Source organism: Penicillium cataractarum (genome assembly GCF_028827025.1).
Source record: "Penicillium cataractarum strain IBT 29864 chromosome Unknown utg000007l, whole genome shotgun sequence".
Lineage (NCBI taxonomy): Eukaryota > Fungi > Ascomycota > Eurotiomycetes > Eurotiales > Aspergillaceae > Penicillium > Penicillium cataractarum.
In genome coordinates, this window is record NW_026622743.1 from 4,307,448 (window position 1) to 4,333,727 (window position 26,280).

Here is a 26,280-nt window from a genome sequence, read left to right on the forward strand (position 1 = left end):
ATGCCTATGCTTATTCACTCGTGTAAGTAGAGACAAGCAATTAGTGCATATTCGATTTTAAGAATCATTGGGCAAATTGTGTGCTTATGGTTATCTTTGATAGTCGCTCAGATCTTTGGGATGGACCCACTCCCCGTTGACCGCGGGAGTATCGCATTCTTTTCTAGGGCGACGTGGATTCAACATGCGCTCGGTGACCCTTGTGCATTTCACACTACTCTTTATGCCGCATCAGCCCATTTGGATGCGTTTCAAGGTGCCAATATTAGCACAATGACCTTATATCACCACACAGTGGCACTGCAGTTGCTCCAGGGGAGACTTCATGACCCGGACGCAGTAATGAGCGAGTCTCTTATGGCCTGTGTTGCAACATTGGTGTTTTTCTCGGTAGGTTGGTTGCAAAAGGCCTCCAAACGCCCGTCTGTAAGAAATTTCTGACTGTTTTAGGCCGCCTTTGGCGACAAAGAATCATCTGGCATCCACAAGAAAGCGCTGATGAAGATGATTAAAGCAAAAGGTGGCCTCGTGGATCCTACCATTGGCACGTTTCTGTCAGAAGTGATCACCGCGTATGTATTTCCTAACCGTAAGTCAATTCAACGATTATCAGTGATTTCTCATTATTTTCCTGGTTGCAGAGGCGTTCTCTCCGAGGCCATTATCATAGACACCACGCTCGACATTCCATTCTTAGACGTTCCTCCAACTCCTCTTGTCCCCCCAAGCTTTTTCATCTCTGCCATCCTCCGTCGAGCAGCCACCAAGAAAGGAGGCTACTATAACCTCTCCCCTAGCACGACCGAGATCTTTAGAGAGATTCAATCCGTGATCTCCCTTCAGTCGGATGAACCTGGTATTCGAGCAAAATGGGCAAGCAGAATAGCCCCTTTGTTGTTATCCTTAGACCACCGACATACAGGGCAATTTATCAATGATGAGTTTCTCGTATCGGACACCGAGGCAATAAGTGAGGCTTGCCATGTAGCGGCCTTGATCTTCTGGTTATTGTTTCTTGACGACCACGAATATCTTGCTCCGTTCTCCATGGATGTCTTGCAACTTTTGGTTGAGAAATTGCGTTTTGCGGTGTCCTGTGGAAGCATGGATACATGGATGAGAACCGCTCCGGAAGCGCACACTTTCGTAAGCTTACTTGGAACAGCCGCCTCTTTAAAGCTAGATGATCGCGTCTGGTTCAGCCTTAGGCATGGCCGGGCAGTCAGTTGTATCGAAAGTAAAGAGGGATCAGTACTGTTACAGAGTTGGAGCGTTTATGATTGGGCGAATCATAGACGCAAGGCCAAGATGGTGGCAGTAGTGGAGCAAGAGAATATCCTACCAGAAGGAGGACACTGAATTTGACCAACAAGAAGGGCAACAAGAAAAGGCAGAAGAAAACCAAAGGTTCATCCACTTTGCGAGAAATTGCAATTCCTACCTATGGAACCGTTTGGACGACTCAACATGCTATGCTTCTTTGCCACTTACAGGGTCGACTGAGGGCTCCTGTGGGCGCTTGAAGTCCATGGGAGAACCTTGGTGCTTAAAAGTGGGATTACTTTGGAAAGATGTACTGGTAGGCCTGGTACTTATGTACATTTCATTCAAGTGTGTTGGTGCCAGAGAGCGGCGGGAGGCGGGCTAGCGGGCTAGCGCAACTGTGTGACCATGTCTGCCCATTCAGCTCGACCCTGTAATACCAGTCATCAACCACGGACATTTCCCATCCCTGTGGTTATTTCTTCCGAAGCTTACTCCATGCTGAATTCCATTATCTGCCTATAAGAAGTATTGCTGTTCTGGTTGTCTTCATCCTACAACTGACTTACCAGAGTCAGCTGCTTGTCTCAGCGGGTAGCTCGTCGTTCTCAAGTAGTCAAGTCTCCATCCAGTCACACCTGCCTTGCCTTTGCAGATAGAAGCCACCTGAGTAATGACACATTACCTCCATACAAGGGATCGCGAACTAGCCCTGTCTGACTGTACGGTCTAAGACCGCAGGGATAGTCGACCCGTTATTGACACTCTACAATCTTCTTGCTCCTTTTGACTGCACAAGGTCGCTGATGAATGCTATATATCGCAAGTATACGTTGCAGAAGGTGAGAAATTTAATAACTTCGAGAGATATCGTACTGTGTGAAACTGTAGATATCAATCATTGTCGAGAGATGGAATTATAATGTACCACATAGGGAGGTGACACCATGTGGTTCACTATTCCGTATTTTTCATATATTTATTCGGCGTGTTCGGCATTCTGGTTGTGGTAACACCACGTACTTGCGCCATTCACGGGCTAGTTAGTCCGACCTGTCTCAGCATATTTATTTCTTCTTTTCCTTCAAACAACAGTGCATACAAGATTGAATCCGCGTGGTACTACTTTCTATTCTATGTGTACCACATGCCTAATAGCCAGAATTGCCTCGGCCTGCATCGACAAACCCAGAATTCCCTGCCGGACTCTCTGTACTGTGTACACGATAGTCTCTCCTGTACGAGGTGGACACGGTTAGTACTATCTGGTTATCTGATCCTGACTCGACATGTCTCGAAAATATTCATTTCGCGCGTCTCAAAAATGCCACTCGTATGACAAGCCACATTTAGGAGGATTGCCAGAGTCAGGGATGAGGTTAGACATTAAAGTGATATACGTGCCTTCCGGGACTCGACCCGACTTCTTGGAAGACACAGTCTTATCTCACAACGGTTTGTTAGCACCACAAATTGACCAAGGCTTTCTCCTGGTAGGATTCGAGGGCGTTTTTCAGCGATTTAGTGGGAGTGGCAGGCGACTGGCCCTTTTTGAAGCGTGTGCTCAATGTAGTGCGACTAACGCCGAATTAACACGCAATGTTAGCGGTATTAGGCTTCTTCTGGGCTAATACGGCCTCACAGGCTCCTGCCAGGCGATCCTCCTCGAAATTGGCGTATTGAGGCATAGCTGGGTGGTTGAATTGACTTGTGGAAAACTACTGGCTGGGGAAGATAATGGGGGAAACCCTCTTGAGTAATTTTGTCAAACATACAAAGTAGATTTCATCTTAGGTGATTCAGTGGATAAGAGGCCCTATTTTCCGGGTTGATCAGCCCGGCATCTTTCGATTCTCTCTTCTTGTTGCTTGATTCTCGTCGCGTCAACTTTGACATGACTTTTCTGCACCACTCGACAGATACCCGGTATTGCCGTGATATGCGGAGTTACCTGCGGACTAGCGGAGTCGCGTTTTAGCGTTTGGCATCAAGCCTAGAACAAAACACATCACCTTAGCAACACGTCAAAATTTAGTACTCAAACTTCGATCAAAGCATTTCTCATCATGGGGGAAACCACCAACTTTTTGATTCGCTTTTGATGACTCGAGTCCCATTGACCTCGAAGTACTCGGTCGTTTGGTACTGCGTCCTCCTGGTCAAACCTGCATAGATTGCCTGCAGGTTTGATGGTGGTTTCCAGGACCAGGAGTTTGTTGCATTCTGTTCCTTCTTCTGTTCCTTCTTCTGTTCCTTCTTCTTCTTCTTTCGATCATCATCATCAATGGGTCTAGATAGACCATCGATTCAGGTTCCCTCTCTGGCTTCCTTGCGCTGGTGTCCTTGACACCATCAGCTTTAATAGCGTAGATATTAGGCAGGGAGCTTGCATTACACTCCGCCGAGACTGATCATTTCACTAACATGTTGCGCCCGGCACAGACCAAACACACACTGTTTGACTCTTGGAATCAGAGATGACCCCATATTGGCAACAACCCTTCCGTACTACCCGGACTTCATCATCTGTCCCTACTGTTATACCAAATCGAACGCATATGATAATGAACTGTGAATATTATACCGGAGTCCGTACGTTGGCCCTTTCACACCATCGGGAATCCATCTTTTACAACGTGATACTACTAGGAGCTATCGCCTGATTCGCATGTTCACTTTCGAACTTGCTTGCCCGACTGTTACTATAAGCTCTTGCACTTGCTTCTAGTGGTAAAGACCAGAAGAAGGTCTATGATAAGTGCCAATACTTGCGTGTTTGGTCCGGTGCTGAGATTGCACTGCGGGAGTAGGGACCTCCGAGGCCGCATGTTGGCCAAAAGCTCGAAACAAGAAACCAGGCCAGTCCCAATGCTCATTATGGGCCGAAGCTTTTTCTCACAGGGGGCGGCCCTGAAAACCAAGTGTCGTTTATACTGCAGGGGGTGACAATTCCATGGCCTGAGAGGGGGTCTGTCGAGGCTGCGGTGGGATTTTTCAGGGCTAATTCTTGGGAAGAGCGGTAGCGGAAGGCAGACAAGAGTCCTTTACCAGCTGTACGGGAGGATGAAAGAGTGTGAGTTTTCCGCTTTCTTGCGTTTGTGTATCTCCTACCTATTGAGCGTCCTGTTAATGACTGCTGCTAATCAAGAAGCCTAACTGGATCATAGGCCTGATGTGCCGATTCTCAATGTGACACCTGAGGGCCCAAAAAATGCTCTCCCGATAACGTTTCAAAAATACGCCTTGGTGGATGCCAAAAGGCCACGAGAGGGATACTGGCTCTCCCACATCTCAGCCCAATCACCCACTGGAGAGGAATACGATTCAGGAGGCGAGTAGACGCTGAGGGCGAGTATGCCCCTGAAGGAAATAATGACCCAAACGTTCCAATAAATTTTAGCGAGAATAGTGGGTTTGTTTTCTTCCACGTTCGCGAATCCTCGACATGTTGCTGACCACGGATGCCGGCAAAAAATGGTTCCAGAGCGGGTCATATATTCCGATGCAGGTTCAAAGGTGCACTAGCCATGGATTTATGGGGTTGGGGAAACCAGGGGCAGTTGTTGATCCACGCAATAATCGGGGTAGAGAAAGGCTGGCCATTTCAGGGTCGAATGTAGCAGAGTAAGGTACAGCATTGTAGAGGTTTATTGTGTATATTTCATAACTCTCGCTCTTCGCAACTCCTGACTCTTCTACTCTTCTAGCCCTTTTAACAACTAACAGCACTAAAATTCATCTCCCGCTGAACAGCCTAGAATGCGCACCGGACAATTCACCACGATAGTTCACTTAGCTCGGGCGGAATCAAGCCTACCCAGCCTCAACCATCGCATCCCAAACTGCATCACGATACGCAGAAATTCCCGGCGACCGTGGATGGAACGTCTTGATCTGCCGAGTGGGTAGATATGGCAGGACCTCCTGACTACTGACATTGCCAGACGCAATAGCAACATTTGCGTTGGCGAAACGGACAGCTTCGGGGCCGGTGGGATCCTCCTTAATCGTTATCGCAACCTCGCACATGGCCCGTGTATATGGGTCTAATTGAGGAGCACAGGTCCCGGAATCGGGTAGCGAGATAGATCCCTGTGAAAAGATGGCAGAAACCTCACCGGCTTCCTCACTGGCCGTTTCATACCCGAGATCCGGCCAAGCGCTCAAGAAGAACCAGGCGTTAGCGGCTAGAAATCAAGCGAGCAAATTAATATAATTATAGCAGTGCACGCTAGGTCGCTCACGAAGCAACCGTACGCACGAATTATCACTGCAAAACACCCAACATCCAGCAATTTAGTGGATTCGAGAAATACGAAGGTAGAGAGGGCAGCGTGATATTATTTTCAGCCCACATTCGATCGGATTAAGATGTTAAATAGCCTCCGTGGCTGTCAAGGATCGATAGCCGAAATCGCCCTCGTATGCGCGAATTAGTGCATAGAATAAAAATATCCAATTGGTGCGCGATATGGTTGACTATGCAATAATTCTGACTACTTCCACTAGCTCGGTCGCCCGTCCAAGAGCACTACCTAGTAATCCTCCTACCGAAGGCAAACTCCGCTTCCATGTCTTTATGCAAATGGCAACTCTTTCGGATAGCCCTTGAAATCACAACCAGCGAACCTCCACCAACGTCTGTTTTTGTACATATACATCCAGCGCAGGGCCAATTCGAACACGTAGGGAATTGGGGGGAAGGTTTTCCACACGCCGTCTCCGAAGGACTTATCATGTGAGATAATGCTTAAAGGGAAAATGTTGATCTGAGCACCACACCACTAGCTGTCAGAAAAATTCTCTTCTCTTTGTGTTCACAGTTAAGGAACTTACTCGGTATTCATATTGGCCCATCATTTCCTTTATCATCTTGCCCACCTCTTTCTTGAACCAAGCCTCCCAGTCGACCTTGTCATAACTTTCCAAATTGACCAGTGTGCCAATCTCATTCTCAAGGTGTGTGTGAAGCTCCGGCATGAAGGAATCGATGAGGTTTTTCACCTTTTCCCCATCGAGCTTCTCTTTGCCCCGGATAACCTCCTTCAAATAATTTGCGTATCGTGAGATTTTGTCGTGAAATCCGGCGTGCTCATTGGTATTGACGTCCATCAAGCCCGGCACCCCAGCAATTTCGCCCATGGATGGGAAAAGAGTGCTATCCTCACTTGAATGATGCTCATGAAGCCACTCCGTCCACTGAAACGCATAGTTAGCGAAGTCAACCTGGTCCGCGTCAGTTCCGCGTGTCGCGACGTTAATGCACTGGTTGTGCACCGAATTTATCATGCGAATCAGACAGTTATGGACAATTGACATTTCGGCTGCCATTGCTCTGGCCGGTGTCAGTGTTTTCCCTACCTGCACTAGTGTTAGTCACAGGGCTCCAGCTAGTTGGATACAATAAGTCATACTGAAGCGCCGCTTATGGAAGGGCTAATTAGAGTGTAGGGGCCATCGACCCATGGCTTGGTTTCGACCATTTCGTCCCCTCTCGTAAGTGAAAGGAATGGAGTCCAGGGGCCGATATGAGCGTAATGGTTTCAATTTCTAGAAGGACAAAGCTAATTTATATGAAAGTCTTTTATTCTGGGCTGACAGCTTGACTAATGTAGACATTCTATCTAAAATAGCCAGTGATACACTAAAAAGAGAGTTCCACCTTGCTTACCGTAACCGTAACCAGGTCATTCCTTCGCTAACCATCAGTGTGGAAACGTACATCGATAGCGTTGGTTACTAACCAGACGAGAGGTCTCTGGGTCTGGTGAGACTTTTCAGCTCTTCCGCGGCGTCGAGTCGGGTTGCCACACACGGGTGTCAGCAAGATATATTGAAGTCTCAGTCTCCACTCTACCGACGTGCTCATTCCCGATTGGGTAAGTTGGTCCTCCCTCATGAAGAGCGATCACAAATTCGATTGCAGCCGTACCAAGCGAGTCACAGTTGATTGAATCGGCTTAGGAAATCCCAATTTGCGCTACAACTCCTCTAATATGTGGCTGACTTCTCCGCGTTGCTCATGGGCTGTTTGTTTCACGATTACCCAGGCTTAGACCCTTCCATTCTCTTCTTGATCCCGCATTCAACTGACCACCAATTCTTTTATATAATATCACTCACTCGCCTGTGTATTAACACCATGAGCCAACCTTACCTGTTCAGTTACACCGTAGCGCGACCATAATGTATATATTTGTCCTGGCTCGAACGGCCGCGGCCGTGGTCATCCAAATCCTTCGCATGATGTTAGCTTCCTGGCATCACTCACGCAAAGCCCGCGCACTGGGATACGGCACCCTGCCTTTATTCCCATGCAACGATGTCGTCGGTATTGATACCTTGAAGCAGTCGCCGGTGGCAGACAAGAAGAAGCTCTTACCCGAGCTTTCTACGCGTCGTATCGAGATCATGAGTGAACAGGAGGGTCGCTACGTCACTATCTACATGCTACGCAACCTCGATCGTGATTTGGTGTTCACCATTGATCCCAAAAACGTCTAGGCCATTCTAGCTACCTAATTTAAGGAATTTGAGGTGGGTGAGGTGCGCCGTCATAGCATGCATCTACTGCTCGGGACTGGTATTGTGAGCTACATAGAACCTTCACCGTTATCTATTAAGTCTATCTTGTACCTGTTACTGATTCCCTGGCCCGCGAGCCTCTTAGTTTACTGCCGATGGGGAGCAATGGTCTAGATCGCGTGGACTTTTGCGCCTATAATTCACTCGCGACTAGATCAGTTAGCTTAGGCTTGAGGAAAGATATTTATAGAAAGCGATGTAGGCCCTACCAGTTACCGCTAATAGCTAGACCACGGCGACCGATATTTAAAGTATTTTTTTCCGTTTGACGATGGACTCGGTTACCGAGTTCCTGTTTAGTAAAAGCGTAGAGAGCTAATTAGGCGCACTCTAGGACCAGCTGTAGTGGTAAGGTTTGTGTGCGAAACATGTGGTCGGAACGCGACCTTCCTATCAACGTTTGTTGAGCTCAGCGGAAGCTTTCGAACGTCTGGTGGGCAGCTTGGAACATCCCGTGTGCTTCCCTTCGATTTCCTCTTAGATTCTTCTCATTTTCTGTTGTTTAGAATCCTCTGCTTCTGAGCTTTTTTGCCAGAAAGGTTGACAGAATCAGCGAAAGGTCCATCGACAGTGTTTATGAACTTAAACAGGGTTGACCTGTCACACCTGTTAGATGGCAACGTAAATCTGTGGATAAACTGGCCGTTATCACTGAGTACAGAAAGCAAAATGTGGTTTCAAGAAGAACGAGATAAATCCCGGAATCAAGACCTGTATATGTACACAGAGAAGCGAAAGTCGACAGTCCCCGCACTTTCTGTGGTGCACCAGATCAATTGCTTTTATAATTATGAGCTAGCGGACGGTAGCCCGCCTAAGCACATTCAGCCGCATGCTAACACTTACTTAAAGCGGATTAGCCGCGATGCGCAGATATCGGTAGCGTCACACTCCTACCCCGTCTCGCAAAATTAGCAAATATTTAATAACAGGGGGAACCAAGTATCTATTCTCCCTCTTTCCTTCTCAAAAATGGGCTCATCTAGTAAATAGAGTGGCGCAATTGCGTTAGTTCTTCTCCCACTTTGTTCCTTCTCCCCCCACCCCGGCGCAAGATGACCATTGTTTCCCTTCTTTATCTACTCGTTGGGGTAAGCCCCATCTGGTTCGGCGTCCGGCTTATCCAGCATCGTCGGCTTTACAAAGACCTGGTAGGGGATCCATGAGACGCTCATATCGTCCCATTAGGCTAATCTGTGCCAGCCCAAACCCCCACATAGCTTCCTTTGGGGCCATCTGAAATTATTTAGCGATGTGATGAAATTGTTCCCCTCCAACACCGCGCTGTCCGTATTTTACACAACAATTGCACGGAAGTATGAGCTCCGCGACATCTTCTATTTGGACCTATGGCCATTTGGCCCCCCGCAAATGGTATTGATTGCCCCAAACGCTGCGGATCAGGTTACGGTTGTGAAAACATATCCACTCCATGACGAAGTTCCCCGATTTGTCGGCTCGCTGTTGGGTGATAAGTCTCTCCCGGCAGCCGACGGAGAGATGTGGAAAAAGTTACATCGCATGATTGCCCCGGGATTCCGGCCCTCATCCCTGAGGCAAATGATGCCGGTTACTGCGGAACAGACAGTTAAGATTTTCCTTCCGGCTCTGACCGCGTATGCGTCAACCGGCGAGGCCTTCTCAATGGAGAAAGTCGCGGCCCAGCTCATATTTAGTATCATCAGCAAAATGGTCATTGGTGGGTCCCTATCCAAGCAAAACCAAAGCCAGATGCTTTATGATATCGATCGGATCCTGGATTACGCGCAGTCAATAGCCGTCGCGAGCGGTACAAACCCGGTGAAGAGATGGACAAAGTGGTGGAGAAAGAGACAAGCGGTACAGAGAATAGATCATTTCCTGTGCTCGTTTATTGAGAAGCGCCGCTTGGCCCACAGCGGTGGATATTTCGATAGCTCTCAAGGGACAAGCATCTTGGATCATATGATATCTGAGATGAATTCTCAGAATCCGGGTAAATTGGACATGAGCTCTGTTCAAGTTCTCATTGATAAGTAAGTGCCACGGCAATGAGTCCCGAAACTAAACGACGCATGCAAGTCGTAATTATCGGGATTTGACTTCAGCTAACAGGCACCAGTATAAAGGCGCTTCTCGTTGGTGGGTACGGAACAACAACTGATACACTTTGCGTATGGACATACCCTAAACTTCCGTTTCGATAATTCCAACTTGCTAATGCTAGAAAGTTCATTTTCATCATGCTCTCTTTCCATCCAAATGTGATGGCAAGGATCCGACGGGAGCACAGCCAAGTTTTCAGTGCAGATTTAGTCAAAACGCAAGAGATTCTACAAACCACGCCAAACAAAACAACAGAGCTTTTATATACGACGGCAGTAATCAAAGAAACCCTTCGGCTCTTCCCTGCCGGTTTCAGCGCTCGGAAAACGAAACCTGGGTAAGTATACTTCTAGGCAATGGCCCTTTCTCTCACCTCATCAACGGATCCAAGTAATCTTCGAAAAATACTAACTTACGTTGCAGAATCGACACGCTCCAGTATAAGGGAAAGTCATACCCAGCTTCCAACCAAATGATCATTCCTTGCACACATGCCATTCACTTTGATCCAGAGGTTTTCCCTCAACCCTCGTCTTTTGACCCAGAAAGATTCCTGGAGCCGAATAAGGTCCCCCGAGACGCCTGGCGGCCATTTGAGCGCGGAGCCCGGGCATGCCTTGGCCAGGAGCTGGCAATGGAGGAGCTTCGAATTGTGCTCCTACTGACTGTTCGGAATTTCGACCTAGAGTGTGCAACTGTCGAAGCACGAAAGATGCCCAGAGCTCCGTTCACAGACTTGGATTTGCTGATGGGCGACTTGGCATTCCAAGAGATGGCGCTGTCTGCCAAACCGCGGGGGGGAGCGATGATGAAAGTGACTTTTGCTATATAACATTGGATGTTCATCTGTTTCGCTTTCCAGGCTTGATGTCTTTCAAACCGGAACAAGGGGAAGAAGGTAATTGAGATCGTGGATTCTAGGTTCTCGGCTCTGAAAAGAAGCCAGAGCCTCTTTTGTACTAGTTAGTGTGCTCAATATGGTCAATACCAAGGTGCACAGAATTTTTGCTTCTTCCTTCATCTTTGAAATGTAGCTCCGGGCGACACGCAGAGAACGCACATCCAGACTGACCACATCAGATATGGGTAAAGATCAGCAATCTTTATCAACTTACCGGAAAGAGATATCTTTGCGCCGTGAGGAAGTATCATAGCTCCAAGCGTTACGTATCTCGCAATTATGACAATCCTGCGTCCAGTTGTCAGACCTAGGAAAGGTCGGGGTTTGAGACTGTCACCTTAAAAATTGTTTCTCCGACACTCTGTATAAGTTAGAGATACTAGCTCTGCGTCAATACGTTGTATTTCACAATTATCTCTTGCGTAGTTCAAAATACGATATATATTGTTCCTCGTGAATCGAATCGGCGAGCAGATCTAAAATGCGAGCTTCGTGCGAATAACCCGGCAAGGCTAGATCAGTTTGGTTCTGGTTGCCAAGTGATACTTCGCCCCCTGCATCGCTAATGATAAGCCCCTTAATCTCCATCATTCCTTGTCGAAATTCATCCTGCCGAAGGACAGCAACTGAGGAAACCTAGAGAGGAAATAGCAAAGTCATCCAGTGTACAACCACGCCTACAGGGGATCTCGACCAATAACTGGACAGCAAATGGGACACGGTAGTGTGCGGGATTTGAGCGCAGTATGCCTGCTGCGAGGTGTCTATTTCTTCGAATCGAGTCATGGAGACTGTGGGATCGTGGGAAGGTATGGTCTATATAGCGCAACTTATACGGATATTAGAACAAGTAAGGGGATTCTAGGACATGTTACTGTACACTATCTTAGATCAATATTGAGACTGTTTTCACCTCCAGTTTAAATGATATTATTTTAAAATATCTTCCACTGATCAGAATCGGTGAACTACATCAAAACCTTGAGAAGGCCAAAAGCCAGGGAGTCTTCATTTGCAACGTCCCCACCCTCATAACGGATTTCGAAGCTGGTGAAATTACCTGATTTGTGGCTTCTTGGTAGTGAACTGCTCATGGATTTGCCAGCCTAACTCAATAAAGCTGCATGTTTAACAATCTCGGTTCATTTCCGCAAATACCGCCAATAATGGTTATGCAGTATCCACGATTTGCCCAAATACCTTGTGGGTGTGATTGTTGAAGAATAAGTGACGATTTGGACAATGTTGATTAAGTGCATTTGGTAGCGTATAATGTATCAACAGCCTCTAGACTACAACATGAGCATAAGCTAAAGCTTTCGGACTCAACCTTGGATAATACACCCTCTAAGTGTTGAAAACAAGCGGAATATCAATATTTTCATTCGAGTAAAAGTAAATAGGGATTAAGTGGATGTTGATAGGGTGGATTTGAAAAGAGTCAATATTTAAGCAAATTCATGTCCATTCGTTAAGTCAGGACTCACCATTTAGCAGTTTTCACCAGCACCGTTTGACGAGACCTTGAGTTAAACGGTGGTTTTAGTGGAATTTGGTTGAACCCCACGTTTTTCTCTCCTCGAGTCATCAATCACATGCTCAATGCATGATTTTATCTCCGCACGAACCTGTCTTCCATTTTCTACTGCATGAAAGCCCAAATTCGTGCCGTTGATCAGGCTGGAGGGGAAGCCATAGTGAATGTTTCCAGCGTCTTTGCTGATCGCGGTCTTGTCTGGCGCGCTCCTTAAACAGCTATGAAACACGCCATTCGAGGTATTACCAGAGCGACTGCCGCCGACTGGGCTTGGCGAGATATTCGGATCAATGAACTACAACCTGAAGTCATAGCAACTCCCATGACGGCGATGAATCCGGAAGAAAGTGCGCAGGTCGCTTCAAAAATTGCGGCAAAACGCCTGGGCGAACCTAGGGAATGTGCCATCGCAATTGCGGTCCTTCTCTCCGACGATGCCTCCTACATCACAGGGACTCACCTTGCAGTTGAAGGAGGATTTCTTGCACGATTACCGAGCCTGACAAGACCTGGGACTACAGAAACAGACGCAAATCGTCCATATGATAGCATTTGGAATTCTTCTTATTGCATAGTATTTGACCTTGCGACACTATGATCACAACAGCCAAAGTACGTTTGTTTGGTTTCGTAAGTATCGAAACGTTAAATGGCCTCTCGCCATTGAGTACAGTGGTTGGTTGGCTGGTTGATGTCATTTACCCTGACCCCTCGCAAATCAAAGTAGAATAACTATCGGAAATGGGTTGCTGAGCTCATCTGGGTGCACCAATCGGATTTCAACAGGTCTGAATTGCAAAGAGGCCCCTAGCTGGCAATTTGGTGGGCAAAACAATGACTAGTTAGTTAACTAGATCCGCATGTATTAGTCATTGTTTTGCCCACCAAATTGCCAGCTAGGGGCCTCTTTGCAATTCAGACCTGTAGAAATCCGATTGGTGCTCGGCGATCACCATAAAGTCGCATAGACTGGTGATACCTCTACTAACTCCTGGGGTCTCTTAGTACGCTCCCCGTAGCCTTACGTATCCTAGGGAGCGGGCGGTCAAGAAGCGGCTCGCCGTCCAAATTTATGGGTGGAAAGGCGGCCGTTTCTAGCGCCAGAGGTTGTCATTTTTGGCCGCGATTTCACAGGTCCTATATTCTACTTGTAATATGGTGCGACATCCCAGTATGTCTCAATGCATTACAATGTCAAGGCGAGAACCGAGGCTCATACTGGAGGACAAACAGAACAAACCAAATCAGCCGATAAGATAAGGATTGCGCGATCGGTACTGGTCACGTGGTTACCCACACCGGCCGTCATCGGAGTACAGACCCTCGGCCGATCATTGAGCTTAAGGCCACCGGTTGTTCATTTGTCGATTCACGGTTTCAATACCAGCCCGAAAGATGTTCCGTCAAAGCATTCGACGCTTCGGAACAACCGCTCTTCGGGCCGCGGCCGCGGAGACTTCCTACACCACTCGGGTGTCTACGGCGCAGGGCGTCGTGAATGGACTGACGGAAGGTATGTGAAGCTCTGGAGGAGCTCGAGCTCGACCTACGACATGACACTAACTGATCTCCTGCTGCAAAGCCATTGGCAACACCCCTTTGATCCGATTGAAGCGACTCTCCGAAGAGACCGGGTGCAATGTCCTGGGCAAAGCCGAGTTCCAGAACCCCGGTGGAAGTGTAAAGGACCGTGCTGCGCTGTTTGTGGTTGAAGATGCCGAGAAGAAGGGATTGCTGCGCCCCGGCGGCACCGTCGTGGAGGGAACTGCTGGCAACACGGGAATTGGCCTGGCCCATGTGTGTCGCTCCAAGGGCTACAAGCTGGTCATCTACATGCCCAACACGCAATCGCAGGGCAAGATTGACCTGCTTCGACTGCTCGGTGCGGAGGTCTACCCAGTCCCCGCGGTGGCATTCGACAACCCCGAGAATTACAATCATCAAGCACGCCGCCATGCCGAGTCACTGGACAATGCCGTGTGGACCAATCAATTCGATAACACCGGGAATCGCCAAGCTCACATTGAAACCACGGGTCCTGAGATCTGGGCACAGACCGGCGGCAAGATCGATGCTTTCACCTGTGCCACCGGTACTGGCGGCACGCTTGCTGGCATCACTCGCTACCTCAAGTCTGCTAGTGACGGAAGGGTCAAGAGCTTCTTGGCCGACCCGCCAGGCAGTGTCCTGCACAGCTACATTCAAAGTGGTGGCAAGCTGATCGACCGCTCTGGGGGCAGTATCACCGAGGGCATTGGTCAGGGACGTGTGACGGATAACCTGCAGCCCGATATTGATCTTCTGGATGGCTCTCTGAACATCTCCGACGAGAAGACTATTGAGATGGTCTATCGCTGCCTGGATGAGGAGGGTCTCTATCTCGGAGCCAGCTCTGCTTTGAATGTGGTGGCTGCCAAGGAAGTGGCCGAGAAGCTTGGCAAGGGCAGCACGGTGGTGACCATCCTCTGCGATGGTGCTTACCGCTACGCTGATCGGTTGTTCTCCAAGACTTGGCTCGAGTCCAAGAACCTGCGGTCGGCCATCCCCAAGCATCTGGAGAAGTACATTGTGTTGCCTTGAACATTACGTTGGATATTGGATAAATGATGTAGATCGTGAACATGTACTTCTAAACTTAACGCAGCGAGCTTCAGAGAATACAGAAAATGATTTCACGCTTCTCTGAATCATGGTGCCTGCCCCTTTATGGAGAGGCGAGGTTGCGAAAAAGTAACACCTTCCCGCCCTCACTTACGCTGATGATTTCCACTTTTTTGTCTAGACAAACCTCTGTGGTTAACACGCCTCTTCGGCTTCTCATCTCTGCCACCCGCTACCTCATCATCTAAACTTCTCAACCTCTCGGTTCTTCGCCCATAGTACTCGAAATAGCACCATGTCGGTCGAGACGCTCCCCCTCGCAGTCCTCCAGTCAGCCCTCGGAAGAATTCTTCGTTCGCGGAATTTTATTAACGAGAATAGCCATCTTTCAAGTGATGAGCTCACTGGCCTTCTCATCTCACCCCCCTCCTGGCCAAAATCTCCGGTCTTCTCCCCGTATGCTATCACTCATGATGGTTACTCACAAGGTATGTAGTCAAGTCTATGTTGACGCCTTACGTTTTCCCTGTACTGACTCTAGAGCAGTGCGGATTGGGAAAAACAAGTATCTCACTCATAGAGTGACCTACCAGTCCTATCATGGTGATCTTCAGGCGGGGATGGATATCAGCCATACGGTTTACGTTGGAAGGCGAACGAGCCAGTTCGTATACTCACTCCTATCTTATTTGTAGCTCATCGCAGCGTTAATCATTACATGACTCATAGAAACATCAATCCACGCCACCTGGTACAAGAAACAAATGAGTTAAATCAAACTCGGAAGATGTGTTTCATGTATATGGAGAGGATGACTAGTCGATGGAAGAGCGGACTAATCGGGAAGCCAGGGTGGACGGCCAAGCGACTTCGCAAATACATCAGGAAAAAGAACCATGCGTGCATGTTGGTTCATGAAAATTGTCGTTGTGATTGTCATCCTGGGCTGTTTCCTGCAGAATTATGAACTCGTCAGTACTTAAACGTTAATCTTAATTTACATCATGACCGTCTTAGCAAACTGCGATGTGGTGTACAAAGCCTCGTCCATCATTCAATCCATCTTATCTTATTACTTGAAATCATCCCAAAAATTCATCTACGTCCAGCTTGCAGGTTCGGGGAACAAGCACGACTCAATCAAACAATCAATAAAGAGACTTACTGATTGATTGATAGTGTGGCAGAGCCGATGTGTAGGCACGCATAGAAGCGATCGGTAATGACCATGAGGATCACTAGTATTTGGATTGCGTGTTTGATTGTTGCGTTTCGTATGGTGTCAACACCGGGCGCATTGTAGAAGGTGGTTTTGTTGACTGCATGCATGATCTCTGTGGTGGTGATAGGTGGTTTTGCGATGGGTGTGTAGTGTCAAGGTCGAAGAGAGTCATCAAAATGGGGGATGGGGAGATGAATGATCGACAGAATGTCGTTGATCAGCTCTGCGTTGTAGCATAAATGGAGGATGCCAGACAGACACATGGTTGCAAAACCAACCAAGTATAGCGGCCGGAAACCATGTTGACTTCGTTAGCAACGAGGAAAAGGCAAGATGAATCAGACACAAGAAGGTGAAATGAGGATTTGATAAATTGATTTGAAAACCCAGAATAATCCAATATGTAAAACGCTGAAATTGGAGAACAAGCACGATAGTGACGGGGCCTTCCGACGCTTGTCAACGCCAAAAGCTTCTGTTGGAGGCCCAGCTCAATCCGGATTTGATTCATATCGAGACAGAAACCAATCCATGTCAGGATGTCAGGCGTAGATTATGCCTGCCTCATTTCAGAGCGGCGACCAATTCCTCAACGCTCTTCATTTCGCGGTCGTTGTTCTCACCCACATCCAGGGCCACCAGGAACCGGCTCACGCAGTTGTATCCCGCAATACCAGTGGTCAGCTCCACAATCTCCCGGTCGTTGAATCCAACGATCTGCAGCTGGGCAAAGACTGCATCCTCGACTTTGATGGTCCGAGTCATCTGGTCGGTGTATCGCAGCACGGCGCGCTGACGGGGGGTAAGCACGCTACTCTCCAACTCAGCCAAGTCACCTTCCGTGGTGCAGGGCAATGTCCGGCAAGCCTGTAGCTCCTCTGGTGCAATACCGCCCTTCAGGGCGAGCGGGGCATGCGCATTCCACTCGTACACCGCGCCGTTGAGTACGGCAACCCGGCACACAGCCAATTCGAGGAGACCCAGGTCCACAATGGTGCGCGTGCGAATGGCGCCCAGGAAGCTGTTCCAACCATCTGCGACGGGTGGGCTGTGCAGCAGGGAGAGATCCAGAGGGATGAGGGGTCGCGGGTTTCTTCGTGCCGCAATGCGGGCATAAATGTCGGCGGTGTCGGCGACATCGTCACCATCGGTGGGCGGGGTGTTGGGGGCATATGGAAGCCGCATGGTGCGCGTTGTGGTAGTGCTGGTTAGATTGGTGCGAAGATGAGAGGATGGGAGTACTCTGCGGTGTAGCGTTCGATACATCAACCGTATAGCTGTTCCGGTTCCATGCCGATGACCACTGCCAATGCCAATGCCATTTTTGCCCTCATTGATCGGCTGTGGCCGTTGAAGGTTGCCGAGCGACTCCGCACGGAAATGAGTTTACGCGGGGCCCGTGAAACACGTGACTACGGACTCGGGGCTTGGCACATGCGGGGAGATTTCTCACGTGATGTGGCCCGCCATACGCCTCGATCTATGACCAACTCATTGCTGGACTTGCGCAAAGTCAGGAATTCGTTTGGGCGATTCCACCAGCCAGTTCTGGTGGAAGGATCACGAAGCTACCACATATCTGTTGTTTTCTCCTCTCCCACTTTGCTTCACACATGGTCCCAGTCCCCACACGCCGCCTAAGACGGCCGAAAGTCAAAGGTTAGACTCCGCAGACAGCCACAACTTATGAGCTATTTTGACTGACAGAAAATAGGCTGTTATGAGTGCTCCCAGCGTCGGATCAACTGCGACAGGACGGAGCCTTCCTGCCAAAAATGCATTCATAAAGGCATATCTTGCTCTGGACTGGGAGTGCGATATCGGTTCAATCATGGTGTTGCCTCTCGAGGAAAATTAGCCGGCAAGAATATAACAGGAGAGAGGTTACAAATGAACTTGTTCTTTTGTTGTGTATTCCTGCACAGCTTACTGATATTCCACAGAGCTGACCCAGTACCCAAGTCGCCATGCACCGACGCGCGTGTGATGGAATTTGAGCCGGACATTTTATGCCCAAGTAACTTTCTTGACCCTTTGGGCCCATGGAACAGATACTTGGTTACCTATTGTATGTGCTGAGCCCCTAGAGTCCGCTTGATAAAGTCTGCCACTGAATGGGATCTAGTTAGCGAGCACATCGCACCAGCAATGGTCGCTATCGACGACGAATCGAATGGCTACCGAGCAATCATCCTTCCTGTGGCCGAATGGCATAGACCTGTTCTTAACGCAGTTCTTGCGTCATCTACATATCATATCGCCCTGAAACTCAGTAGTCAAACTGAGGCGTTGCAACAAGCACAGATTTTCTACATACAGGCCATCGATGAGTTGATGCAGCTTTCCTCCAACGTCAACACCGAGCCAACCCAGACCTCGCGCATACTGACGACAGTTGTCATGTTAGTCTGTGCAATGATCACTGGAAGCTCCGACTTTCCCATCTTGTATAAAATGCTTGAGCATTCAATACAAGCCAGCAATACTCAAACAAGGCGTGGCAAACTCGCGTTTGACTCATTTGTGGAACTTCAAATGCGAAAGTATGCACCAAATTTTTTTTACCTGGAGATAGAAATTCGCGCTAATGCATCGAATAACCAGGTTTGAACTATATGCTGGCCCATTTCTTGACCCTAAAGTGGCCATAAACAGGTTCAATGACACAGAGTCTATCGACCGCGGACTAGGCTGTCTTCTTCAATGCTCACAGCTCCACCCTGAGTATTCTGTTGTTCTGGAAAGAGCATCAAGGTTGATTCACATTGCTTGTCTTATTTACTCCCTCCGTGTACGCAATGACCTCAGCCCTGGAAAATCGCGCCAGCTGGTAGAACAATACCGGCAGACTATCTCCCAATACCATCATGAGAGTCCTGGCTGGAAAATTCTCATTTGGCCCACCTTTATTGTCGCTGCAGGAACTGTCGATCATGCCCATCGATCATTCTTCACCTCTATATTTCATGACTTCTTCAAAAAGACCGGTTTCGGGAACCTTCGTACAGCGTTGAATATACTAAAAAGCATTTGGCAAGACAGTACGAGCGCGAACTGGGCAGAAGCTCTACCACAATGGAAGTCATTCATCATGTAAATATTTCCAGCGAGAGCATTCAAGACGACGTGGTTCTCGCAAGGAAGAAAAAAGATTTACTGAACATGCAACTGGAATTCTTTCCCAGGAGTTCATCGGTGTACTTTGAAACCTTTTGAAGTTTGTAATTGCGGTATAAAGCATGAATTGAAAATGATTCTCAACTCATTTGTGTATGATGAAACAAGCGTTGAATAAGTGTATCTTAGCGTTGGACTACCAAGAAAATATCTCGGCTGCCCTGGTATTACATTATTACAGCCTAATATCCCCGACTTTGCGTAATAGGGCTATTTGTACGCGAATATAGCACTCGGCTCATCCAAAACCACCCGAAATGCTCCAACCTCCATTCATAACATATACCAAACCATATCAGCACTCTTACTGAGCTATTCGTCCCCGGCAGATCGTGATTGAAAGTCTCTGTGTTGAGACAACCAGTCAGAAAGGACTATAAGGAGAAGAAGAAACCACCTAAATCGAAGCAATCTATCCCAGAGAAGGGACGACACACGCTCATCCACAGCCACAAACGACCTCGTCTGCACAGCCAACAGCCTGGGGAACTGTGCAATCGTCTCTGTCGGGTCGAAGATGGGAAGAAGCCGTCGTCCTATGCGTGAGGGAGAGCGGAAAATGTAATGCTTCTGGTAGGGAGCTGTTTTGAACAAAATGTGTCCAATGTGCAGTTATACGTCGTGATGCCTGTTGTAGAGAATCCTCTCCAATAATGCCTTGTATTCTGCCGACTGCACCATTTCTTACCATACATTAGCGTTTGGAGGAGCATGACGTGCGTAAAGACAGTAAGTGACTTGCAGCAGGGCTGTGCAGAGACCTCCAAAGGGAGGTCCCTCATGGGAAGGATTGATTTGCCTCTGTATCGTGAGCCGGCCCGTCATGAGTAGATATCGGCAGCACAAAAATCTCTCGGTTACCCGTGGCTTAACCAGCTTCTGCGCGGAGAGTACTGAGGTGCTGGTTCGAAAAGGAGTGCTATACTGTACGCATTTTAATGAGTATTGCATTGTCCCGCTCCATCTGTTGCGGAGGGGGAATCATACTGCAACTTGTGACAATGCCCTTGGGCTTTGCAACGGTCATTCTGAGTTGGTTGTGCGGTGATGGTGCTGTTCGTATGAGTAGCAGAGGATATGAAAAAGATATCCAAAGCAAGTCTGCGTAAACCTTGTAGATACAATATTGAAGAGTGGGTGGGCCCCGTGGGGCTTGAACTAAGGCCATTTTGTTTGCTCGGGAGAGGTTAAATAGGGATTCAAGGCCAAAATTGGCAAGAAGACCCCTTGGTAAAGTAGTGGTAAAACACTACGCTTAACGCACACCTCCGGCGAGTGGGAGGTGTTCGAAACCGGGTGGTGTCGAGGCACTCGCAGAATTGATACCCTCTCTCCATGATCGTCGGGTTTAAGTACCGGATGCCCAGTTGGGCGGATTAACGGGTGACCGGGGCCACTGCTCCACCTGGGCGGCCCGGGCTCGGTCTTCTTTTTTTATTTTTTTGGACTCGATTTTTTGATTAAGTTTGTTGCACAGCCTCTTGAGGTTGGTGGTCAAATATCTTGCACGCAGGTGTTGAATATTATAAACAGACTCTCATAGGGCGGAACCACGTGCATTGTACATATGTAACCCGTCCACGTGGATCCTCCCCACTTCCTTGATCTTCTTGGCAACTCTAATCAAACGTGATCCATATCGCTCCCGAGGTAAAATCACGGTGATTCTTTCTGATAAAAACTAGTTTGTCATCTATCCACCATGAACCACACATGAGGCCATCGTCCGTATATTAGGTGTTTCTTGTACGATGGCCAGGGAACAGAGATGAACAGGTACTATGACTCCCAAAGTCAGAATCTACATGGACAAAAGGTCCAGCCACAGATGTCCACAAGCAGTTTCTTCTTCGAAAATTGTTTCCAAGTGCCTCTTGAATTGGTTTCCTCGACAGCAATGGAAACCATTGGAAATACTTTTCAACCCACGGACATACAGCATAATGTTGAAGTGTGGGTAAGCAGTGTTCGAATCGTGTCCTGTTTTGGCAATTATGATAACCCCCTGGACGCAGACGCAGAAGTGGGTATGATGGATCTTTGGAATAAACATTTGTAGACACATTGATAAGGAATGGTTCGAGACAAACAGACACGTTTTCGATGTTTGAATGGTACTATGTACAAAGAGAATGACGGAAAATCCGTCCCAAACGCCAGTTCAATGCATTCCCACCTTCCACACTTGCGCCGACAAGAATCAGATACACATCCACACCAAACAAACTCAACGATATGCGCTGTTTGATACGCTAGCCTCAGATTCCTCGGGAATAGTGGCAAATTTGTGAAGCACTTGCTTCAACACCGGTCGTCGTATCGGTTTGCTACCATCCATTAGTATGTCGATGCACAAACCTTTAGTCAATCCGAACATACCTCATGAACATATCCATACCACAATCCATGCATTCCTTGATGTTGCTCTCTTCCGCAAAGGCACTCAATGCCACAATGGGTGCCGAGTATCCCATCTCACGAATGAGTCGCGTGCTCTGAAGGCCGTCCAGATTCGGCATCTACCCCAGTTAGCGCAAATCAAGATCAGCTGTAGTGGGCAGCGGTTCCTTACCTGGATATCCATGAATATCAGATCAAAGACTGCACCAGTTTCCATGTTGGCTTTGACGGTGTCGAACGCCTCCTGCCCATCCTTCACCATGGTCACGTCGTAAACCTCCTCGAGGGCCAGCATCCTGGTAAAAGTTAGTTCATGCAATCTGGAAGGAATGATACGTCTCATTCTTACCGTCTCACAACCTCCTGATTGACGGTGTTATCCTCTGCAACGAGCACACGGATCTTCTTGGCATTTTCATCCTTCTTGACGTCACCGGGATTCGATCCGGGATTCTTGGGGAGAGCGGTCGGCGTGGAGGACGGGACCGTCGGTGTGAAGAAAGGCTGGCTCAGGCCCACCAGTCGGGGCTGGATGTCTGACTTTTCGAATCCCGGAGCAACTGACTCGTTTCGCACAGAGCCATGATTGGATGGGGTTCGTGCCGCGTTTGCAAACTCTTCCAAGGAGAGCACGCTGGGAGTTCGCGAACCTGGCGTACTGGGTGCAAGCGTGCTTGGTGCAGCTTCCTTCACGAACCCGAGCGGGATCCGTAGTGTGAACAGAGATCCTCGCCCCTCCTGGCTGTCCAGGAGAATCACACCGCCCATGATGCGGGATAATTGAGCACAGATGCTCAGCCCCAGTCCCGTACCTCCGTACTTACGGTTCAAACCCAAGTCACCCTGCACGAATGGATCGAACACGCGCCGTTGGAGATGCCCTGGAATGCCTGGTCCGTTGTCCTCGACTTCAAATTGGAAGGCCAATTGTGGAAAGTCGGCAACTGGGGATGACTGATCCTCGTTCGCAGTCTCAACCTGCAGACGAGCCTTCTCGGGCACGCTTCTTCGGATTGGAGAAGGATCAACGAGGAGTTGCAGATTTCCCGAGTCACCTTCCGTTGGGGACTCAACATGGTCAATGCCACTGGTAGTTTCCCCAAGACATCGAATGCGCACCGCCACCGTTCCTTTTTCGGGTGTGAACTTGAGACTGTTGCTCACCAAATTGATCAACACTTGCAAGATTCGATGTTGATCTCCCCAAAGAACCATATCCATGAGCTTTGCCGGTTGCATGCCGTCCAAGCTGGACCGTGGTTGCCCATGGCCCTCGTCGATGCACATACGACTCCGGGGACCAGTTTGAATTTCGTCCCCAGCAAAACAGTCCACGCTAAAGTTAATTCGCTTTTCGTGGACCTGATTTTGGAAGATGGTGGTCAGTTGGGATCGGATGTCGGAAACGCGGAACTCCTTCTCTTCCAGTTGAATGGCCTGCTCAATTTGATTTTTGCTGAATGTTAACAGGTCATTCAGCAGATGCAGAAGCAGGTCGCCCGACTGATAGACCACTTGGAGTGACTTCTTCACTCGAGACAGGTCATCTTCGCCCATGCAGACCGCGCACATGCCCAGAATGCCGTTCAATGGGGTCTTCAGCTCATGAGAGATGTTGGCAATGAACAAAGTCTTGCTCTCGTTGGCTGTTTCGGCGGCCAGTTTGGCCTTCTCCAATTCGCGAGTCCGCTCAGCCACCCGCTCTTCCAGACGATTGTACTGGATGGTCAATTCATCGGACATCTCATTGAAGGTGCTGGTAAGCTCCGTCAACTCATCTCTCACGAAATGTCGCCGTTCTTTCACGCGCGCCGGGATCTGGAATCGCCGATCAGCAGTGGCACTGAGCACGTTACCCGTGCTGTTGAATCGCTGCAGCGGTCGCCGAATGTGCTTCACCCACGAGTCAGGGCTGCTCTTCTCGTCCGGCTGCTCCTCGATGGCTTCAACGTCGCCCTCATGAGTGTTGCTGCCTTTGGTTGCTTGCCGTGAAGAGGGCGGGGTTTGGATCTGCGGCACGACTGACTTACGGGCAGCTTCTCGCAGCCTTCGAATCGGAGCCACGGCCCAGTGGGTCAGTAGTGGCACGAGCAGGATGATGGCACCCGCCGTGCCAAAGACACACGCCAGGATAATTTTCCTTAAACGCAGGACGGGACCAAATGCCTCTGAATGCGTCTCTTCCATGATCAAGATCCACTCCGCCAATTGTGTCTGAGGACGAATGACACCCACCGCCACCTGAGCCCCTTCCTCGTTGGTTGTCGAAAGCCGACTGATGGACTTGTTCTCCCGACCGTATGGCTGTAGCATAATCTCCAATGCCATCGGGTAGCTCGACAGCGCGAAAGGGGTACTGGTCGTCATCTGCTGATGTCGGCTCGCCTGACCGGGCAGTGGGGTGGGCTCAAAGACATAATGAACCTGCGCATCCGTCAATCCGGCAGAGTTAGCGGCTGAAGTTGCGGTTGCAGGCTGAGCATCTGCGGCAAACAGGTTCTCTGGTCGAGAGGGCCCCAACAACAGCACCTGGCCAGTGTTTCCGAGTCCATCGCGAGATGAGATCACGTCCTGGATGTTGGCAGCACTTGCCAGCACACTTGTAGTCATTAGCATCGATTTCATAGCTTGAACGAGGTAGCCAGAATGAAAATCACGTACGTCATGAAGCCTAGGAGCTCAGTATCGGAGGTGTTGTTCACAATGGGCAGGGTCAATGATACCAAGGAGAACGAGTCGTTGACCCAGAGCGGGCCAAGCATCAATGTCGTGTTCAAACCAAGCGTATAGTCCGGGAAGGCGCGTACGGTCCATGAGGAGTTATCGTTGAAGGACTGGGTGTAGGTCAAATTTGGATAGAGCATGGAGGGGAAGACCTCATCTCCCAGCATGACGGCGCTCCCATTGGCGTCGGTGTAGGGCAGAGTAATGTCCGGGAGCGTGTCACTGGTGACATTGAGCAATCGCGAGACTCCATTTTCTCCACTTCGTGAGTATAGTACGGCCTGGTACAGGCTGAGATATCCTCGGCTACCCAGTGCGGACTGGAAATCCAAGGTCGAACTGCCCCAATTGCTGGCGGAGGTATTGCCGGCATAGTATCGCTTGAGGGCTGCCTGAATCAGGATTCGAGTGGAGATGGTCTTGCAGGTCACCTCAACGACCTCGAGTGTCGATGCGATCTGACTCGCCTTGATGGACGCCACGAGCTCGAGACCTTGCGACCTGTTGGGATGATAAGTATGCGTATGCGACCGCTGCGTTCCGCCTCCATCACTGTGCGCTGCGCGACTGAAATCAGGACTTACCCAACATCCACCACAAAATCATAGGTGGTAAACCACTAAACGCTGTCAGCAATGGATCTCGTAATCGCCCAGCCTTGATCAGGACCTGAGAACGGAGGGGGGGAGCGTACTGTTGCAATGGCGAGGATGGCGATTCCCGTCAGCGTCGTGATAAGGACGAGCAGCGCAAGCTGCACTGCGATAGGAATCCGCATGCGACCGAACGTAATTCCCGGGCATATAGGATGCTCCACCGAGGAAACGAGAGTGGGAAATCCAAAAACGCAACAAAATCGGGGATGTCGGGGAATAATCAGGGAAAAGCTGCTTTGCCTGAGTTGACAGGGACCGTTTTGAACTGACTGGGGGGTCTAGCCCTTCGGTGGGGAAGACCGGCGTTCTAGACTCATAATTTACCGTATACATGGTACGGTACTGTAACCCTCCGGCAAGCGTCCCAGTGCCCGTCAACAAGTATTTGACCTTACCTACCGCCTACTGTATTCATCGAAACTGGCTTTAGCTTGGCTAATAGGAATTTGGAGACATCATTATTTTCCGGCAGAATATTATCTAAAAAATTGGAACTGGTCAAATACTTCTTGAGGGGAACTGTAAGAATTGCCGAACCAGCCAATCATCTAGACCAACCCGGTATTACAGAATCATACGGTATTGCCATCAGGGTCTCTACAGTGGTAGTGCAAAAGTTTGAAACTATTTCCTGCTTACCGCCCATGTTTCACCGCCTGTTACTGACTCCTAATTACCGTCTACCTCTTTCGCGAGATGCGTTATTTATTAGCTGATATAGGTGCGATGCCTCACAGGGTACAAGAAATTATAGACTTAGAAGAGTGATATACAAAATATAATGTTGTTTGGGATGAAATCTCTCTTCTTCGATAGATTTTTGACTAGCAGAAAAGCCTTGGCATTAAGGAAATAGTTTCAAACTTATGCACTGCCACTGTACTTAATCTATTGTGGACTAACTCTGAAGGAGTATGTACTATTACATCCGGAGGTCTATATTATACATACATCCTCTATATAGTACAACACACATTTATATAGAGTAGCCTGTACATTGTCCAGTACAGCAAAGCGTCACCCAGGATTTTCCTCCCCCGCCGTACCAAACAATGTCAATGTTGGTCTATTAGAGAAACATACTTCTAGTGTGCTCATATAGTCTATCAGATGGACAACAGATGTCTAC

The 26,280-nt window shown here is 48.8% G+C and overlaps 9 protein-coding genes across 9 annotated transcripts; 5 read left to right on the top strand and 4 right to left on the bottom strand.

Moving 5' to 3' along the window:
* On the top strand, positions 1 to 1,208 carry N7496_009094 (uncharacterized protein; the record flags this gene model as incomplete). Its single annotated transcript, XM_056702013.1, has 5 exons — positions 1 to 22; positions 104 to 390; positions 451 to 572; positions 642 to 1,146; positions 1,203 to 1,208. 5 exons carry the CDS (start codon positions 1 to 3, stop codon positions 1,206 to 1,208), a joined length of 942 nt encoding a protein of 313 aa, XP_056554076.1.
* A 3,868-nt stretch (positions 1,209 to 5,076) lies between these two features.
* On the bottom strand, positions 5,077 to 5,292 carry N7496_009095 (uncharacterized protein; the record flags this gene model as incomplete). Its single annotated transcript, XM_056702014.1, has 1 exon — positions 5,077 to 5,292. One exon carries the CDS (start codon positions 5,290 to 5,292, stop codon positions 5,077 to 5,079), a length of 216 nt encoding a protein of 71 aa, XP_056554077.1.
* Positions 5,293 to 6,054: 762 nt separating this feature from the next.
* N7496_009096 (hemerythrin HHE cation binding domain-containing protein) lies at positions 6,055 to 6,594 on the bottom strand (the record flags this gene model as incomplete). The annotated part of the gene is made up of 1 exon (XM_056702015.1): positions 6,055 to 6,594. The coding sequence occupies one exon, from the start codon at positions 6,592 to 6,594 to the stop codon at positions 6,055 to 6,057; it is 540 nt and encodes a 179-aa protein (XP_056554078.1).
* Positions 6,595 to 7,449: 855 nt separating this feature from the next.
* Positions 7,450 to 7,767, top strand: N7496_009097 (Cytochrome P450 E-class CYP52; the record flags this gene model as incomplete). Its single annotated transcript, XM_056702016.1, has 1 exon — positions 7,450 to 7,767. The coding sequence occupies one exon, from the start codon at positions 7,450 to 7,452 to the stop codon at positions 7,765 to 7,767; it is 318 nt and encodes a 105-aa protein (XP_056554079.1).
* Positions 7,768 to 8,903: 1,136 nt separating this feature from the next.
* N7496_009098 (cytochrome P450) lies at positions 8,904 to 10,765 on the top strand (the record flags this gene model as incomplete). Its single annotated transcript, XM_056702017.1, has 5 exons — positions 8,904 to 8,999; positions 9,052 to 9,863; positions 9,950 to 10,001; positions 10,059 to 10,270; positions 10,357 to 10,765. The coding sequence occupies 5 exons, from the start codon at positions 8,904 to 8,906 to the stop codon at positions 10,763 to 10,765; spliced, it is 1,581 nt and encodes a 526-aa protein (XP_056554080.1).
* A 3,001-nt stretch (positions 10,766 to 13,766) lies between these two features.
* N7496_009099 (cysteine synthase A) lies at positions 13,767 to 14,951 on the top strand (the record flags this gene model as incomplete). The annotated part of the gene is made up of 2 exons (XM_056702018.1): positions 13,767 to 13,884; positions 13,954 to 14,951. The coding sequence occupies 2 exons, from the start codon at positions 13,767 to 13,769 to the stop codon at positions 14,949 to 14,951; spliced, it is 1,116 nt and encodes a 371-aa protein (XP_056554081.1).
* A 1,807-nt stretch (positions 14,952 to 16,758) lies between these two features.
* N7496_009100 (carboxymuconolactone decarboxylase family protein) lies at positions 16,759 to 17,379 on the bottom strand (the record flags this gene model as incomplete). The annotated part of the gene is made up of 1 exon (XM_056702019.1): positions 16,759 to 17,379. The coding sequence occupies one exon, from the start codon at positions 17,377 to 17,379 to the stop codon at positions 16,759 to 16,761; it is 621 nt and encodes a 206-aa protein (XP_056554082.1).
* Positions 17,380 to 17,807: 428 nt separating this feature from the next.
* Positions 17,808 to 19,291, top strand: N7496_009101 (Zn(II)2Cys6 transcription factor; the record flags this gene model as incomplete). Its single annotated transcript, XM_056702020.1, has 4 exons — positions 17,808 to 17,853; positions 17,909 to 18,262; positions 18,284 to 18,737; positions 18,799 to 19,291. The coding sequence occupies 4 exons, from the start codon at positions 17,808 to 17,810 to the stop codon at positions 19,289 to 19,291; spliced, it is 1,347 nt and encodes a 448-aa protein (XP_056554083.1).
* A 2,307-nt stretch (positions 19,292 to 21,598) lies between these two features.
* On the bottom strand, positions 21,599 to 25,273 carry tcsB (putative sensor histidine kinase/response regulator TcsB/Sln1; the record flags this gene model as incomplete). Its single annotated transcript, XM_056702021.1, has 7 exons — positions 21,599 to 21,698; positions 21,751 to 21,890; positions 21,944 to 22,067; positions 22,121 to 24,370; positions 24,433 to 24,996; positions 25,080 to 25,114; positions 25,190 to 25,273. The coding sequence occupies 7 exons, from the start codon at positions 25,271 to 25,273 to the stop codon at positions 21,599 to 21,601; spliced, it is 3,297 nt and encodes a 1,098-aa protein (XP_056554084.1).
* Positions 25,274 to 26,280: the final 1,007 nt, after the last annotated feature.